Source organism: Loxodonta africana, chromosome 11 (genome assembly GCF_030014295.1).
Source record: "Loxodonta africana isolate mLoxAfr1 chromosome 11, mLoxAfr1.hap2, whole genome shotgun sequence".
Taxonomy (NCBI): Eukaryota; Metazoa; Chordata; class Mammalia; order Proboscidea; family Elephantidae; genus Loxodonta; species Loxodonta africana.
The window spans coordinates 94,953,950-94,973,934 of record NC_087352.1 but is presented as its reverse complement, the minus strand read 5'-3'; the positions used below and the strand labels follow the sequence as shown (position 1 = coordinate 94,973,934).

Below are 19,985 nucleotides of genomic sequence, written 5' to 3'. Positions count from 1 at the left end.
TTAAGGGAACTAGAGAGTTTTCTTATTTCATATAATTCCCACACTTAAAACTTTTTCATGGTCTCTTATCATCCATGGGATAAGCCTGAAACTGCCTCCAGTGGCTTTAGGGAAGGTCCACCTGCCCAGTCTTACCTTGGCTCACTCTGTAAGTGCTCCAGGTTTCCAGTTTCCCAACTCCCTGTGCTGTTCCACTCCTCAGTGTCTCTGTTCCTGCTGCACACTACGCCAGGTTGTCAGGAAGTCTCTCCCCCTGGGTCCCTGGACTAGTCCCTCCCCCTTCTCATCTCTTCAGATTCAGCTCTCCTCGCCTCCTCCAGAAAGCTGTCCTGACCTCTCTCTTCTCCCCTCCTCACTCCTCAGACTTCCACGCATGGCTCCGTCTCTGCCTTTCCACAGTCTTCCCAGCATGATGGGTTTATGTCTGTCTTTCCAACCACAACATGAACTCTTTGATGGCATGGATTATGTCTGTGTAACCCTAGCACCTTGTTGAAGGAATATATTTTGAAATTAGCTGAGTCAGCTACAAAACTCTATGTTAACCAGAAAAATTAATTAACGACAACATTCCAGGCCTTAACCATTTGGATTCTTTTAAATTTTACTGCATCTAGAGCCCCTTTTAAGTTATAAACTTGTCTAGTTAGCTAATATAGTCTTTTACCAGCCTCTGTCAAGTTGATTCCAACTCATGGTGTGACCCCATATGTGTTAGAAGACAACTGTGCTCCATGGGGTTTTCAGTGGCTGATTTTCCTGAAGTAGATCCCCACGGCTTTCTTCTGAGGAGCCTCTGGGTGGACTTGAACCTCCAACCTTTCAGTTAGCAGCTGAGCATGTTAACATTTCACAGTATAGTTTTAGCTGGGATAATATTCCTCTTGGGTTTCCATCTATAATGCTGGTTGTATTGGCTGGGCTGGAAGTGCCAAGTCATCTGAGATAAACTAAACTGGTATATGGGTGAATTAAACTTCCTTATCTTCAAGTTTTGGCTTCCTTTTACTCATCTGACTTTTTTCTTTTTAATGTTGTAAACTTTAGGGTAAAAGAGAAAAAAGGAATTAAAAAAAAGTGGGTCCACCCACTTACTTCAAAGTCATGTAGACTTGTCAGCCTAAATTTCTGCGATTTCACCGAGCTGGGATGACCCATGTGGAACACATTCTTATTTACGAGTGTGTCCTTGTGGAAAAGAATGTCTCCAGCCTCCTGCCCAGCTGCCTCTCCAGCACATTTGTGATCCAGAGCTGCTGTCAACAAAAGGTCCAAGGAGCAGACACAGATACATTTCATTCCTGACAAACAGTGGCTGTTCTGCCTTTAACCAGTGGCCTTTTTTTTTTAAGGAGCTGAAACTAATGAAGAGAGAATAGAATTCTCAAGTAAAAAATTTCCCATACGCTAAAACCAGAACTCTACAGAACTAAAACATGGAGAAAAACATTTTGTTTTTAAAGAACAATTTTCAAAAACTCAGCTAATTTTGGTGTTTGTTTTTTTTTTTTCCCCCAGCCCATAACCCGCCAGGATTCCTTGTCATAAAAGATGGTTATGTTTCTGATCCATATCTCAACCGACACCAGCCATGAAATAGAAACATCATGCTCACGCGGCATCCCTGTGTGCTGCTAACAGTTTGCACTCGGCTACTACTAGCGGCTTGATCCCACCCATCAGCACTTCAGAAGAGAGGCCTGGTGATCTGCTTCCATAAAGATTAAAAAGAAAATCCTATGGAGTAGTTCTACTCATGCAATTGCCATAAATCAGAATTGACTTGATGGCAACAGATTTTTTTCCTTCTTTCTTTTTTTTATACATCACACAGATAAATACAGTTTTTAAGCCCTTGAAAGTTGAATGAAATGAAATTAGTTTACATTTCCCTCGGAAAGGGTGGGTGCTGGGTTTGAAGTTAATTCTATGCCACAGGAATAACTGTTGGAAAACATGACCAACAGGTGTTATTAGAGGCCGTTTGGAAACACCAGGGGTCTGAGGACAGGCCATGTTTCCAGGCCTGGTTCTGCCCTCAGCTTGCCATATCTCTCCCTCACATCCCAGCCAAAGGACAAGGCTGAAGATGTTCCCTGACGCCCTCCCAGCACCAACGTGCTCCTCCTGTGCCCAGCGCCACCCAAAGTAAAGTGAACTGAGCGCTCAAGAAGGGTAAACCCCAGCACACCGCACACACGAGTTCCTTTCCATCGCCACCTCCTCTGTGGTCACTTAATTTCAGGTTGGCCAGCTCTTAAAGAGGGACTAGGCAGTGTGCGTGTGCGTGTGTGTGGGTGGGTGGGTGGGCGTGGGGGGGGGCAGGACGTTTCTTTTGAAAGTTCACATCAAAAGTAAGATGAGACCAACCCAGAACAGAGCTAGGATGCGCCCTACACTCCCCACTCGGACATCCAGCCGGGCTCGGGAATGCCAGAGGTACAGCCTGCTGCCTTATCTGCACCCAGAATTTCACGGGCTGCAGAAACGCACCAAAGGCAAGACTGGGCAGAGATTGCGCTGATAGCCCCTCACAGGAATGGCCGTGCACAGCTTCCGTAAGCAAACCTGAACCCACACAAGCCCCAGGGCAGGTTGCATTACAGCCCACATTGGCTGTCAAGGCGCGCAGGGCTTGGGGGGCCCCAGGCCAAGTTTCTCTGACTTGGAATCTATTACTGGGCAAAGTTAAAGTGGAATCAGTCTGCCTCCCGTACACGCTCTAGGTTTATCAGTTAGCTTCAGATAAAGCCTGAAAATTCCACATATAAGTTGCCCACCATTCAGGAGACAAAGGTAGATTTCCAAGTACAATACGCAGGTAATTGAAACCCTAGCCTCCCCTTTCCCCCCGCCTCAGCGGCCGGCTGCATTCCGGGTTCGAAGCGTTCAGTCCCATCTGGTAGTTTCATTCCTGGTTAGATAACACCAGACGTATCTATGTAACATACAAGCCCCTGTCAAATAGCACTGAGCCATCTCCTGAGACAGCTGTTTCACACAAGAGCCCCATTGTCTGGGAAAAGCCTGTATCATTTTACATAGAGTGCTGAGAGAACAAGCGCGCCGTCAGCTGCTGTGGTTTGGAGGAACCCCCGCTCGCTGAAGATTCTCCTTATTTTGTTATCAAGCCAGAAACAAACTATCGAAGTGAGGGCTGAAGGTTTAAAGCAAGAGCTAAAGTCTTTGCTCTGCTTTTGTTTTATCAGGTAAAATAATAGCTCCACACACCCAAGGAGTTTCTAGTTATACTTTTCAAAAGATAGCTTGGGGTTACTAGGCTACCAGTATTGCTTGTGTTCCGCTGGCCCTTTGTTACCCACCCTTACTCAGTTTCGGGTAACCTAGGAAAGTGTTTTCCAGCCCCTAGAATGCCAAAACAATATCCTTAGGAAGCAGCTTTCAGAAGTAGTATAATGGCACCATAAAATAATTGATAACTGAGTAATTATTTAAAAGCAGACTGACTCTTTTCAACTCTCTAATAGAGAAATGAAGCCCTGGCGGCATAGCGGTTAAGAGCTCAGCTGCTAACCAAGAGGTTGGCAGTTTGAATCCAGCAGCTGCTCTTTGGAAACCCTATGGAGCAGTTCTACTCTATCCTATAGGGAGCTATGAGTTGGAATAGACTCAATGGCAATGGGCTTGGTTTTTGATAGAGAAATAGGTGGACATGCTCAGCTGCTAACCAAAAGGTTAGAGGTTGAATCCACCCAGAGGCACTTTGGAAGAAAGGCTTGGCAATCTACTTCTGAAAAATTGGCCACTGAAAATCCTATGGAACACAGTTCTATTCTGACATACATGGGGTTGCGATGAGTTGGAATCGACTGGTTCAGTAGAGAAAGATAATTACAACCACCTTCATGCCCAAAATTTGTACTCTGAGTTACCATAGAGCAAACGAGTTCTTTTCCAAACATTTGTACTTATTCAAATTTGAGACAATTTTGGTACCCCACATAAAAAAAGCGAGCAAGTATTATTAGAATCTCCCTTTCTCTAACTCTATCCTATTAATCTTTCCATGATGGCTTTAAAGACCAGATCTTTGTGAAGAAGTCACCTCCCTCGTGTAGCTCCCCTTGTATAAGACCTTAAGAACACAGAAGGGGGCTTGGCTAAGAGAAGATGGATCCGTGCTTGACCTATATATCCAAGCTATTTTTTTCTGGGTGCACACAGATTAAAAATAAAAATATTCTAGTTACTTAGAAATTGTCTATGGCTGTGAAACAGGATTGGTCTCTCTTTCTTACTACCGCTCTTATAAAAAAAGAAAAGGTTAAATCAGAGAACTAGGAAAACAAAGGCCCTCTGCAACTCCAGGGCTGGTCATCAGAAGAGAACTATGGCTGCCAAGGAATCAGACACAGATGCGTATGGAGCGTTTTACAGAGGACAGTGCCAAGCAACACACAAAGTATAATTATCTCTTCAGACGTTTTTCATGTTGTATCTGTTCTATCAGACACTTCTGTGTTCTGTGACCTTGGACAAGATACTGCCAGAGAACTGTTCTGAAGGCAAATAAAATGCCACCTGTCAAAGTCTCTAGACCACAGTCTGAGGACAAGATAAATATTCTTTCATGTACTTATATTGTCCCTGCTCCTGCTTTATGGCCAGATCCTCACTGATTTGTATTGGACTCCTTTGAGATGGGTGACTCTTTGACCCAGGCATAATCGTTTATCTCTGTGCTGTTTAGAATTTTGGAATCCTAATAGACTGAAAACTAATAGATTGAAGCTCCTATTCTGCATTTCCCAGAGAATGAAAAATTTAGAAAGCGTTCAATCGTTTGTGGAATGGAATTGTCTCAGCGCTGGGAGGGGCACATGGGGCTCATCTACAGTGTTCAACTGAGCAGCACAGAAATCCTTTCTACCCTATCTCTGGTAGGTGTTCATCTCTCTCTGCCAAGTCTCATACATATTTTTGCAAATAACACACCCACGCATATAACGCTCAGAGCACACTTAGGAAAATAATGTACAAGGAGGTTGTGCAGTTGGCAAAAACATATAATGTCTCTTATTTGCGTAAAAAATATGGTACCTTCAGTGAGTGCAAGAGCTTATCCCCTCACAAGTGAGTGCCCATACCAGCTTTCAGCAACAATAGATGTATATATATATATATATATATAAAAAAAAAAAAAAGATGTATAGACAATACTATTTATTGAGTATTGTTTAGCTACTTAGGAAGAAAGGTATTGCTAAGAAAAATAATTTTGTGAGACAGAATTTCCAAATTATTTTGAGGACTGCGATAGTTAATGTTCTGTGTCAACTTGGCTGGGCCATGATTCTCAGCAGTTTGGCAGTTATGATGTAGTTTGGCAGTTATGGAATGATACAGTCACCTCCACGACGAGATCTGATATAATGTAATCTCTTTCATGATGGGATATGCTATGAGCAGCCACTTAGTGGAAAGGGAGTTTCCCTGGGGGTGTGGCCTGCATCCAATATATGTGGGGTTTCTGGCAAAGCTTGCTGGCTTTTCTCTGCTCTGGATCCTGCATTTGGCTCCAGGTCTTGGGACTTGAGCCAGCAGCTTGCCATCTTATGCGCCAATCCTGTATTCATCAGCCTTCACAGCCTTGAGCCAGCAGACTGCTGTCTGACCCCTGCAGCTCCATAAATCAGTAGAAGCCTCCAGCCTGATGCCTGACCCACGGACTTGGGATCTTCCAGCCTCTATAACTGTGTGAGCCATTTCCTTGATGTAAACCTCTCTCTCTATATATACATACAAAATACATATATATAATATACACACACACACAATACATATATATGTATATATGTGTATGTGTATATATGTGTGTGTTTATATATGTATATGTATACATTTAGAACCAAAACCAAACCTGTTGCTGTTGAGTCAATTCCAACTCATAGTGACTCTATATATAGAGTAGAACTGTCCCATAGGGTTTCCAAGGAGCGGTTGGTAGATTCGAACTGCTGACCTTTTGGTTAGCTGCCGAGCTCTTAACCACTGCTCCATGATATATAAATATATATATGTATATATATGGTTTTGTTTCTCTAGAAAACCCGGCCTAAGACAAGGACTCACTACATACTCACTGATCCCCTACTATGCACCAGGCATTGTGAGAGGTGCTGGGAGTTGAAGATGATGACGGCAGGAACGATTTCTGCCCTCTGAGGGCACATACTTTAGTAAGAAAAGGAGGTACACAGACTGTCATCAAATACTACCAGAGGTACCTGATACGAAAATGGACAGGGTTTCAGAAGCATCAAGGAGCCACACTGAATTCAGGCTGAGGGGGAGGCATTTCACAAAGACTTCTGGGAGGTGAGGTCCCAGCTGAGGCTTGAGGGCAATAAGATGATCTGAATAAGATGGTATTAATTTGAATGGTTTTTGTAAATTTTAAAAGCATGTATAAAGGGCATTGATCCCCAAACTCTTTTAGCAGTTTGATCTAAAATTATTTCAAAAATTAATAATTTTAATATTTAAAATAATTTAGACTTTTCACTAATTCATATATGTCACTGGCTTTTAAACTGTGTTCTTAGAAATCTGAGGGTTTTTTGGGTGTGGGGGGTTAGGGAGTGGGGAAGGTCGTCAGGGACCTTAGCTGGGGGAGGGGAGGGGAGAAGAGGCTCAGCAAACAGGACTCTGGGCCCCCATCTCTCCTACGACCTGTAACAGCTTCACTGCTCTTCCTGTTGTGTTTATTGGCATTTGGTGTAATTTTTTTTAATTAGAAAAGGAATTCTGATGTTAAAATACGTTTCACACTACAGAGGTAGCCACTCCCCAGTGAAGAAGGTTTCACTGCATACTCGCCTTCTAAGACTAGTCAGCTCCTTTGGGTACCTTAAAGCAAAGCACCAAAACTACCCTCGCCCCTAGTTAGGTTGGCTATTCTGCAACCAAGGCCCTCGCACCTCACCCCAGGGAGCGGCCTCACAGACATCTGCCAAAATGAAGACGCAGAGCTGAGGAAACTCATTGCTACTCTCACAAAAAAGTCCTCAAGAAGTAAGGGCTTATTAATGGTGTGTCAGTGGGACTTCTGTGTACAGAGTAAATTATTTTTATTTAGAACCAATCTTGTTACAACAAATAGTGTTACAATTAAATATCTTCCCATGGAAGATGTTTGTAAGTCCTGTTTCTACATCATTGTTTTAAGCAACATCTGAAATACGATCTAGAACAACAAATGGCAGGGCAGTTCCTTGATGCTCTTTATTTTGGGACTTGACCAGTAGTGTACATTTCAAAATACAAATATGCTTCTCTTCCATCCCAGATGCAGGATGAGAACCTGGTTTTCTGGCAAGATTTTCATCTTTCCAATATGTGTGGTTGTATCAAAATACATTGACTTATGTTTACAGCTCCTTTTTTCTCAAATCCTTTATTCTCTGAGTCTCTATAAAGCAATTATCCTCCTGCATCATTATAAAGCTGGGGATAAGCAGATCTAATCTCGGATCGGAAGGCCAATGAAAAGAAAATGTCATATGAGCAGCTTCCCTGGGTCCCACTGGAAAACAAGACTTGAGAACCCAAATAATTGACTAGAAATCTGAAAGGTAGCTCGTTCTGTTGAGCAGCCACGTAAGATGCTGTTTCTCCTTACCACTTGCTGTCGAGTCAAGTCTGACTCATAGCGACCCTACAGGGCACAGTAGAACTGCATCACAGGGTTTCCAAAGCTGTAATCTTTATGGAAGCAGACTGACACATCTTTCTCCTGCGGGGCAGCTGGTGGGTTCAAACCGCTGACCTTGGGGTTAGCAGCTGAGCACTTAAGAACTAATAAACACTGGGTACACCCACAGGTGAAAGGAGAATAAGAAGATGCCACTCCTAAGATTTTCTAATTGACTGGCCCAACCAACACCACCCCTGCTGCCCAGTGGGCTTCATTCACCTGTTACCAAGACATACAGCTCATTCTGCTGTGGAACCAACCAAAAAAAAAAAAAACCAAACCCGTCACTATCGAGTGGATTCTGACTCATAGCAACCCTATAGGACAGAGTAGAACTGCCCATGAGGTCTCCAAAGAGTGGCTGCTGGGTTCGAACTGCCGCCCTTTGGGTTAGCAGCTGAGTTCTTAACCACTGTGCCACTAGGGTCCACCATGGGACTAACAGGTAGGAGGAAATGTCAGGGAAATTTACAATGCTAAGTTGTTTGCACTCAAAATATGAAAGAGCAAAAGGAAATTTACAGATACACATTTATTAATTTTCCAAGCTGCTCATAAAGGCAACAAATAAACCAGTTGGCCGTTTGCTAGAGTTCAAGCAGGAGTAAGCATAGAAGGAGCTGTGTGTGGACGGTGGACATGAAGAGGAAATCCCATAACCTGCTAACTCCTGTTTTTCAGGCTTAATTTTCATAAAAAACACATCCTTTATGGAAAGGCTCACTGCTCCTGGACACAACTTGTTTGGTCTATTTTAGTGAAGTCTTTTTAACAAGATGTATAGTAGGCTGTAGGTCTAATTATTGAGAAATTGTTGTTGTTGTTGTTAGAGACAATAGTACATGCTAGTTATATTTTTGAAAATGTCCTGAGTGTGAGTTGCACAGTGAAACGACACAATGCCTTAGCTGTCTTTAAAATACTCTGGCACAAATAACAGCCAGAAATGGGGGAAAGTGAAAAATAAGACTGGCCAATCGTTGAAGCTGTGTGATTGGGCATGTGGAGGTTCATTCTATTAAACTCTCTATTTTTTGTTCATGTTTGTAAATTTTCGTGATACAAAGTTACATAGTAGTTATACAAATGGGTCGAAAGAGCCACATCATGGCAATACTTTTCTAGGCAGTTCCCATACAGCTGCGAAGGCAAGCTCTAATGCCTACCACTATTTCTTTGATTCAAATATACCATCAATTAGAAGATTCACTATCACTTTAATAATGTTTTTTTTTTTTTTGAGGGGGGGAACATTAAAGTACACACTGATTATAAACTATATTCCAATTTTGAGATTATTGAAAATGTGTTAAAACTTGATTCAGAATTGAGATAATCTGTTTTTTTTGTTGTTGTTAGTTATCAGTAAGAATTGCTATTTGAAGGCAATGTTTGAACACAATGGTATACAAGGCCTCGAAAAGATCATTTATTTTAATGCATTGAATTGGAATTTGTGTTAATTACTTTAATGGCTGAAGGTTTGCCCCCTGTGATGGTTAATTTTATATGCCAACTGGGCTAGGCTATGGTGCCCAGTTGTTTGATCAAACACTAGTCCAGATGTTGCTGTGAAGGTATTTTGTAGATGGGATTAACATTTACAACCAGTTGAGTCTAAGTAAAAATTACCCTTGATAATGTGAGGAGCCTCATCCAATTGGTTGAAGGCCCTAGCAAAAATAATGAGATTTCACAGAGAGAAGGGATTCTATCTCAAGAGTATGACATACGCATCCTGCTGAAGTTTCTAGTCTGCCTCCTGTCCTATGGGTTTTCAGCTGGCCAGCCCCCACAATCATAAAGCCAATGCCTGAAAATAAAACTCATTCTCTCCTTCTCTCTACATACCCTATTGAATCTATTTCTCTAGACAACCCCTGGCCTCCCCAAAAACCTAAAAGAGAAAGTGCATGCTCACCAGGCTTGAGAATATAAGCAAGTATGGGCCTGTGTGGAAACCCTGGTGGCGTAATGGTTAAGTGCTACGGCTGCTAACCAAAGGGTCGGCAGTTCGAATCCTCCAGGCGCTCCTTGGAAACTCTATGGGGGCAGTTCTACTCTGTCCTATAGGGTCGCTATGAGTCGGAATCTACTCCACAGCACTGGGTTTGGTTTTTGGTTTGGATGGGCCTCTGCTGGTCTCTACATATTAGCCTTGTCTTACTACCGTATGTCAATGAAAGTGACAAAACCATAAATATTTTAAATGCCTGATACACACGTATCTCTGTACCTTGAAGCTAGTTAGAATCATTTGTAATTTCCTGAGTATCAGCAGTATTTCAGGAGCATCTGGGGAAGAGGAACTATGGTAGGAACATGAGACTAGCTCCAAGCTGAGCTTTGTATTCCCATCTAGAGCTAAGGGAGGTGTTACGACTGTCCAGTCGGTGTCTTTGTATTGAGCAACACCAGGCATTCAGACGGCTAGCTGGAACTGCCTAGCTTTTCTACAAGTTCCAATTTGGGGTGAGAAATCGCAAGGCTACACAAGTAAATCTGACAGGGAAGATAACAACGAAGTTTAAAAACACAAAGTTACCCCCAGCCCGAGCCATGGGCGCAGCGGTGCCAGCGCCATTACTTACTGTCCTCTGGCAGGTTGTTGTCCCGTTCTTCTCTCTCCATCTGCTGGCACCACCCTTCCATGCGGTCTCGCTCTGCCTGAAGAAGCTTTAGAAACCAGTGGCCATCTCGGTGACACACTGACCTTTGAACAGCCTCAAGAGGATCTTCAGTGATAGAGTCAATCCAAGGATCCGGGGGAGGCAGAATAGAGGGGTCGAAATCTGTGTCAAAGTCATCGTCTGCTGCACAGGCGTGGTAGTGGTTTCCTGAGCCCTGAATGCTAACTGTTGAGGTGCTGGCATCCCGGGAAAACTGTCTGGCCATTGGGTTGGGACATGAATTGTCCTCTATAGATTCCAGGGAATTTTCCAGATTATCATGGAAGTCCAGGTCGGCCTGTACTGCTGTGGTCACACTGTTGGATCGAGTGAACCTGCGGAAGCTTGGGAGAATAGAGAAAGGAGATTTAGCTTAGGGATACTTCTTAAAGCGAAACTACATTCTTTGTACCTTGGGTGTGACCATGAGGGGTCTCATCTCCTCAGTATGCTGGAGGTAGGCCCTTGATGACACATATTGATCATGCTAGCTCTGATACAAAGAACACAAATGTGTCTTTGTTCAATATGGAGGCTTTGCAAGCATGTCTAAAGAAATTTTAGCGGTGGAACAAAGTGTATAGTTATCCAAGCCAGTATACATAATGTCCAATGTCCAACTTCCTCCCCAAATCTGAGGTGGCCTGAATCCTAAAATTCAGGATGATAATGGGTAAGGAAGTAATCAAATTTATCTTAGTCTGTTTAATTTTTCGAGAAATGGACGAAAAAAAGACAACAACAACAAAAAAACCCCAAAACTCCTACATAACCACATTTTCCTAAGAGCAGTTCTTACCAAATAAGACTTCCTAAAAGCAAACTAAGGTTTCATTAGGCTTCTCTTAAAATCACAACTCCTTTCCCTGGAAAGGGTTCACCTGTTTTTTGATCATATTGATCATCATTATAACATGGTACAAAGCCTTTAGCGCAAAAATCAGCTTACAGGTCTAGAGTTCTTGAATACTGTACTTCCCTGCCTTTGATTTTCCTCCTCACAGTCTTCCTACCGAGGTGATAAAAGACAACCTGTTAACAGACTCAATGTGAGCATATTGTACATGGATACTAACACGATCAGTGCTGCTCAACGAAAGGACCTGATACACTCTGGTTGATCCATACAAGGAAGGTGGGCCAGATAGGGAAGAACACAGAAGCAGTAAATTCTTTCTTAGAAAAAGGTTGAGGGAAAGTGTGAGCCTGAGGTGATTAAAAAAACAAAAAGCTTCCCTGGTCCCCGGGGCAGGCAGAAAAATGACAGAACTTAAGTCCTATAAATCTGCTGCAGACAGCAGCCATGTGAGTTACCTTGCTTTGTACATCTCGCAGAGCTGGACACACTTCTGTGCTTCCAGAACTCACCAAGAAGCCGAAATAACAAAGACAGCCTTCACCTGCCTTCTTCTTGCCAGACAGCTTTTTTCCTTTCTAACTGTTCTGTGTTATAGGCCTAGAAGCTACAGGTTAAAACTGACAAGCCAGAGTTGTAGGGATAAAGAAGGCGGATGCTCAGACATTTTTTTCTGCCTTAACTTGATGGCTGGAGGCATTGTGGAAGGTAACTTTTCATTTCCTTTCTCGTCTGTTAATCTTACTTTCCTTTCTTCAGGACATCGCCTTTCTGGCTCGATGAGCAGCCCCTAAGAAAACCTCAGGGTCCTCTTCCTTCTTCTTTTCTCTCTGTCCGTATTCTATCCATCTACTCATCCACCAGTCAATCCACCCACGCACCCATCCATCCATCCATCCATCTATCCAACCTCAAACCTCCATATCCGGCTCAAATTCTACCACCCAATAGAACCTCTCCCAACCCTTCAGCAAAAAACAGTCATTTTTTCCTGTAAGTGCTTAGTGTTCACATTCATCTACCAAAGGGGGAAATTTCATTTTCTTGACTATCTCCTGATTTTGCTAATTTAACATGGTTCACTTGCCAGTTGATGTTTCAGTTAATGTCTCATTAAATAGCACGAGCCTTAAAGGATAGTGCACTAAGCAATGTCCATACATTTAATATACCAGTTTCTATATCTTTTTCTTAAGTATCCTGGATCACTGTATTAAAGTCAATTAAAAGTAATACTCTGGTCCATCAAAAAAAAAAAAAAAAGAATGGCCAGAACAATATAGGCAAGTAGTTATTTCCAAGATGGTTGACAGACTGGGAGTAACAAAAAGGAGAGAGTATAGCCATCTCAATAAATCCACTTTTTTCCCCCAGAGGAGAAATATCAAGAATAAAAGTGGCTGAAGTATTGATCTGTACCTGTTATTAAAACGACCTAAAAAACCATTGAGTCGATTTTGATTCATGCTGACCCCATGTGTGCGGAGTAGAACTGCTCTCCATAGGGTTTTCATGGCTGTGATTTTTTGCAAGCACATCACCAGTCCTTTCTTCCAAGATGCCTCTGAGTGGGTTCGCCACCAACCTTTCAGGTAGTAGTCAAGCGTAGCTGAACGTGCCACTCAGGGACTCAAGTGTCTTTGCTATTAGGATAGTCAAAATGATCAAATAGGCTGTGATTCTGGCCATTCACTTAATAAAGGCAGACTGGCCAAAACTGGCCCACTTAACTATTTGCTGTTTTTAATAAATCATTTCTGTGGAAGGTATTATATCTAGTCACTGTTGTAAGTTCCTTAACTCTCAAATGGGTCCCTGCCCCCAAATAAATCATGTAGTGTGAAAGTCTGAAAGCAATGTTACAGGTCTCTTGTATGAGCAATGACACTGAAATGGTTCTTCAAACAACCACTAATTTCTTGGCTGCCATAGGCTGTTTCAGCATTCTTCCTGTTCATCCCCCAAACATTAAATGTCACCTCCTGAAGCTGAGCTTTCTCTCCAGCTGAATCTGTATTAATGGGATGCCTTGCCTTGCAACTGTTGACATTCTGGCTCTTCTACTGACAAGAAATCCCAACTATAAAAACATAAAGCACCACTTTCCAAGACCATGTACTGCCAGAGGCATCACATTTCAAAACTTAGAGGAGTGCTCAGCGCTTACTGTTTTCTACTGGAGCAAACTTGCCAAAGACAGATTCTGCTCCGCATGGAAAACAGAATGACCTGCTTTCCTGTGCCTCTGTTTTATCTACACAAAACCGTACTGCCAACATTCCTGACAGGCGGCTCCTGGCTATGGATCTTGTAAATGTATCCACCCTCTTAAGAAAAATGACTTGGCAGTAGATTAATAGAAGTTTCCAGTTTAGTCACCCAGAAAGAAATAAAAGTTAAGTAAAATTAAAATGGTTTGGGATTAAAAGCGGTGCCTTTGAACTCAGGCAACCCTGTCCAAGCTGCCGTGTTTCTATCAATTAAGTTCCTTAAGCAAGTGCTTTCTTCCCCCAGTGCTTTCAAAGAATGTTCTGCTCTACAAACCATTTTATGTCTTTCATGTGAAAAGTTCCTTCTGGGTGAAGGGTACAATCGAGTTGTTATTGCTGTTTTTAAATGTTGATAAGAACATAGAATCGGCTACTAGATAAGTTTCTGTATTTAAAAATATATATATCCCTTGAGGGTTGATGGTATAAACTGAAAAGCTAGACTCAGTGGCTTGCTGTTTCTGAAGCTACAATTTCTAGTCCAGAAGCCTCTTCACCCTTCATACCCTACAGGCACAGTGTGTAATGATTACAACTTCTGAAAAGCAGCAGCCAATATTCTGGCCTCAGGAGCAGAAAACCATGAAACCAAAGACTGGATGGACCAGTATGGAACACAATACCTGGTCTGTTCTAAACAGCGAGCATGAAGTCACTTGCTAGCATTCCCCTCTGCTGTGGCTTTGTGTTCCTTCTATGAAACAAGTTTCTATTTCTAATTAGAGGATTTTCAACCTCTCTTTCCCACTTTTCTGTAGAGCAGATTACAAATCCACACATAGGTGGCAAATTGCTGAGGCTCAATTCCCATGCTGCCTGTTACCTCTGAGGCTTCCTGCCCTGCTCTTGTCTACATAAATGATGGGCTGCTGTTAAACACAGTGAGTCGTGGACGCAACCTAAGCCCAGCCAGTGTCCTTGTAACACACATGCTTTGGAACTGCAAATCTCTGCTGTGTAAGACCCCAGTCATCAACGTGTTTCAGGGAGCCTGATTCAGCTCCTCTGCCGCAGAATGCTGTCGTCTCTGGTTACCGTCTTTGTCCCTCTCATTTTCATGACGGATGCTTTTCAGGGCTAAATCGAGTTTCAAAATGGGCAACAGTAGCCCCATGCTGTTCCTTCTTTATAGGATCCGTTAGACATTTTCCACTAAATCTCAGTCAAGGTTGAATACATGTGGGATCTGAAAATGCTACCCTTCAAAAGTGCAACCATCTTGGCATTTCATGAAATGGCACTCTTTAGCTGATATAAAACCCAAGATGTCTCATTATATAAAATAAAAGATAGGTCAAAAGAAAGGCGTAGGGGAGGCTGAGATCAAGAATAAAATTGTCCTAAAAAAGAGGCTGACTCTTTCTTGTCAGATCAACTTCCAAATTAGAATAGTACATGGAGAAATATAACCCTTGTTCTAAAGTTCAGTTGGAAGGAACTCTTTTTGCATGTGGTTAGCATTGTCCCATCAACAGATTTTAAAGCTATCTCAAAACAAGCATTCATTGGATATTTTAAATTTTCCATGCTCATTTTTGTCTTGCTTGGAAATCTTATTAAGCAAAGGAAGATAGAATTGATTTTTTCCATAAAGTTTTTCTCTACTCTAAATAATTGTAATGCATGTGTCAAATAAAAGAAAGGGGGGAGATGGAAAAAAGGCAGTGGGCTTGTTGCTATCTGATAACTTCTGAGGGGTCCCAGCATGCCACTGGGCAGGTGCTAACATCCTTGAGGGGCTGTTGTTTATAGGAACCTTGTCTGGGAGTCTCCACAAAACACCCTGGAACTGAAAGTGCCACAGAAGGAACTGCTTTACCTCAGCAACTTGAGCTTTAGGTCACACTCCTTGGCTACTGACCCTGAGGTAACTAACAAAAACCTGAGAGGTCTCACTAACAACTATTTTTTACTGAGTTTCACTTTTGGACATAGATTTTTAGATTTGCGAGTCAGGTGGTCAATTTTCTTTCTGTAAGCTAAATTTACTTGCAAAAAATATAAAAAGGTGGAAAAAGAAGGAAGTAAAAGGGAAACTGAAGGGCAAGAAAGGGAAAAGAAAGAAGGAAGGGGAAAGGAAAGAAAAAGAAAAGAGGGAAGGAGGGAGGGAAGAAAGGAAAGAAGAAAGAGAAAGAAAAAAGAAAGGGAGGAACGAAGGAAAAAAGAAAGTAAGAGAGAGAAAGAAGGAAAGAAAGAAAGAGAGGAGGGATGGAGAGAGAGAAAAGAAGGGAAGGAAGGAAGGAAGGAAGGAAGGAAGGAAGGAAGGAAGGAAGGAAGGAAGGAAGGAAGGAAGGAAGGAAGGAAGGAAGGAAGGAAGGAAGGAAGGAAGGAAGGAAGGAAGGAAGGAAGGAAGGAGGAAGAAAAGTATCAGGAATTATGCCAAGTTTCATGCTTTTGAGATTTGAAGTGCATGAATGCCACACCTTTAAAACTCAGGTGTACTATAAAGAACTATTTGACTAGGTCATGGCATTGTTAACCTGGCAAAGAAAAGAAACTATCTGCCAAGTATACTCTTAAGGATGGGTACTAGGCTATGTGGTAGTCGAAGGAAATTGTGAGGAGTGGGGTTGATTCAAGGTTTCTGGGCTGGCAAGAAGGGGATGTTTTTGACCGCCAAAGCCCGTTCCAAGTCTGTGGTAACTAAACTGGCTATCAGAAGATGCTGTCTTGATTTTGGCTTTTTGTTTTAACATCCTGCTTGGGTGAAAAGACACAAATCACTAAAAGCCCAAATGTTTACATATTTAAGGGACTTCTGATCAAGAGAGGTTCTTCATAGTAGTTGACATTGTGCTAAAAGAGAAACAATGCTATTTGTTCACTTGCTTGTTCCACCCAGTCACGAAGCCACAGTTTTAATGTGTGAAGCAAAAGAGATTTTTAAAAAGTCAGAATTGGGTTACTTATGGAAATGCAAAAGGCAGTAGAGCTAATTCTGGTAAAAAACAAAAACTTAATATTCTATTTACTGATGCATTCATTTCTAGAAACGGGTAGCAGCTCTCATAATAGATTAGCAACGTTTTCCGTCAACACTTATGACTCCATCTGTGCAGTCACAGGCCTGCGGGAATGGCAGGGGTCACTCACAAGCATACTTTGATGCCAGAATTTCCTCCTTAGCATTAAGTGTACCCTGGGAACCTGAGTATTATTGCTTAATGTGTAAAAAGTATAAGAGGAAAGAAGGACGTGGCTACAGTATATCGACTGGCGATAAGAAAAACCAGAGGCTTACCTGTACACCAATGTTCACTGCAGCACTACTCACAATAGCTAAATGGTGGAAACAACCTAAATGTCTACTAACAACAGATAAATGGATAAACAAAATGTGGTATATACAGACAACGGAATACCACTCGGCCATCAAGAGAAATGAAGTTCTGATACATGCTACAACATAGGTGAACCTTGAAAACGTTACGCTTGGTGAGATGACAGTCACAAAAAGATAAATATTGTATGATCTCACTTACATGAAAAGGGCAAATATATAGAGATCAAACCCTACTAGTGATTACCAGGGATGCGGGGGGCGGGGGGAAGGGGAGTCATTGCTTAGAGGACACTGCATTTCTGTTAATGGTGGTAGAATAATTTGGAAACGGATAGTGGTAAAGGTTGCATAACATGATGGATGTAATCAATGTCATTGAACTGTACACATAAACACGGAATTTTTGTTGACTTGGCAAATGTTTTATTATATTTATTTTTGCCACAATTAAAAAGGAGAGAGAGAGACCAGAGGCTTTTATGCAAATCCTCACAATATTTACCTGTTCCCATACTTATCCCACCAACATAAATGAAAGTTTCCTGGCTTTCCCTTTGCATACACACACCTCCTAACACATGAACCGTACTCTAGACATTCACTGTTATCCGAATTCACCTGTTTAACAGAGGAACAATGTGTATGAAGAGAGTTGGTGAGGAAGAAAAAGAGACCACAAAGTGGTTTGCCACCCATTTATTCTAGGAAATTTTTCTCTAATTCTCCGGAGGCTGAAGGCAAATAGTCCTTGTAGCAACATTGACTCCTGCTTGGATGATCTCTAGATAAAGATCCCAGTCAGTTAAGAACTAGTTTACAAAGACATAGGTACACATTAAACATATATGTACCATAAAAATAACTTTCTGGAGTTCTCTTCCTAGAAAAATGCTGTGAGATAAGTAGCTTCTCTATACAGCCACTAAAGACAGATCTTTTGACAATTTCAATAAATAAACAAGAAGTTTACGTTTTCAAAACTTCTATCTCCCCTTAACACTCTCAGTTGTGAAGAACAAAGTTTATTACTTTATAAATTATACCAAAATACATTACAAATATCTTTCTATTTTTATGAAAGGCAGCTGAGTTGGAACACGGCTGGAGGCTAGAACTTGCACCACATACTTGTCCATAGCTTCTCTTGTTTCTGGCTGATTTTCCTCTGAACTAGAGATTAGGATGGAAGTACAGCAACCAGAGAAATGTGACAATTAGCAGCAAGAAAAGGCCCAGGAGACAAGTAGACCTCAAAGAAGTGTCACCAATTATACATAATGCCACTCTAAAACTAAGGAGACACTGCCAGGACACTGAACCAGAGAACTTAGACCTAAAAGAGTTTACTGATGCTGATTGCATCCAACTTTTTATTTTAGAGCTAGAAAGGTAAAGCTACTTTCATCTTTGGCTGGAATGCTCTATTTTTTTTCCCTTGGCTCTGGTATTTTTCTAGTGCATTCCAAACCAGAGAGTGGTACTAAATACAGGGCTTGACCTGGCTATGGGCCAAATAAAAACCTATACGGACAACTTCTGCTTCTGGCCAAGGTAGAACAAGAAGGGCTGGATTTACTCTCCTACCTGCAACAACCAAAAAAAGTGACAAAATATACGAAACAACAGGTAAGTGCTCAGCTGCTAACCAAAAGGTTGGTGGTTCAAACCCAACCAGCCTCTCTCTGAGAGAAAGACCTGGCGATCTGTTTCTGTAAAGACTACAGCCAAGAAAGCCCTAAGGGGCCATTCTACTCTGTCACATGGAGTTGCTATGAATTGAAACAACAGTAAAAATGATATTTGGCTGTTTAAAGCAAAAATAATAACACTATATTGTGGAGTTTATAACATATGTAGAAGTAAATTGCTTGATTAAAATAGCACAAAGGCTGGGAGTGGAGAAATGTAAGCGAAGAAATACTGATGAAACAGTCTTATCCATGAAGTGATACAATTCTATTTCAAAGTAGATTGCGATAAATTAAAGGAACCTAACGGAACCACTAAAAACAAAGATAGGAAGAAATACAATGAAGAGTTTTGGCTAATAAGCCAACAAAGGAAATAAAATGGAATCATAAAAAAATATTCAATTAATCCAAAACAAAGAAGAAAAAAATAGAAGACGAGATACAAGTAAAAGAAAAATAGTAAGATGGCCTACTTAAACCCAAGCACGTCAATAGTTACATTAAATGTAAATAGTCTAGGTACCCCCATTAAAACGCAGAGGTTGTAAAATGGGATTCAAAAGCAAGACTCAAATATATGCTGCCTACAAGAAACCCATTTTAAATATAAAGACACAGGTAGTTTAAAAGTAAAAGAATGAAAATGATGTACCATGCTAACATTATTGAAAACAAGATGGAATGGCTATATTGTCACGTAAGGTAGATTTCAAAACAAAGAATGTTATCAGGAAGAAAGAGGGGTATTACTAATAATAAAGGGGTTAATTAATCAGGAAAACATAAGAATCCTAAATATTTATGCATCCAAGAAGAGAGTTTCAAAATACATGAAGCACAATCTGACAGAACTACAAGGAGAAACAGACAAATTCCGATTACAGTCAGAGATTTCACCATCATTCTCTCAGTACCTGATAGAGCATGTAAACAGAAAATCAGAAAGAATACAGAAGAATTCAACAATTAACCTGCTCTATTTTTTTTTAATTGACATTTATAGAACATTCCACTCAGAAACAGCAGAACACACATCTTTTTAAAGTACTCACAGAACATTTATCAAGATTGACTATATTTTGGAGCATAAAACAGATTTCAAAGAACTTTTTTTTAGAGGATATAAGACAAAGTATGTTGTCTGACCATGTTGAAATTAAATAGAAATCAATAGCTGAAAAATATTTTTAAAATTCTAAAAGACTGGGAAACTAGATGTCTTAGGCTGGATTCTCTAGAGAAGCAAAACCAGGGAAGCATATAAACATATAGGTGGAGAGATTTATATCAAGGAAATGGCTCACGTGGTTGTAGAGGCTGAAAAGTTCCAAATTCTTGGGTCAAGCTGGAGGCTTCTCCTGACTCATGTAACTGCAGGGGCTGGCAAACCCAAGAGCAGTAGATAAGCTGCTAGCTCAAGTCCCAAGAACCAGAGGTCAGGTGAACAGGAGCCAGCTACAGGATCCAGAGCAAGCAAAAGCCGAAGAGTTTTACCAGAA

General features: G+C 41.4%; 1 protein-coding gene across 1 annotated transcript in view; it reads right to left on the bottom strand.

Annotated features, from left to right (window-relative positions):
* The window catches only part of LOC100659604 (disks large-associated protein 1), a 63,147-nt gene that overhangs the window by 19,879 nt on the left and 23,283 nt on the right, over positions 1-19,985 (bottom strand). Inside the window, exon 3 of the mRNA XM_023543961.2 lies at positions 10,309-10,730. Within this exon, the coding sequence (XP_023399729.2) occupies positions 10,309-10,730 (422 nt within the window). The remainder of the gene's footprint in view (positions 1-10,308; positions 10,731-19,985) is intronic.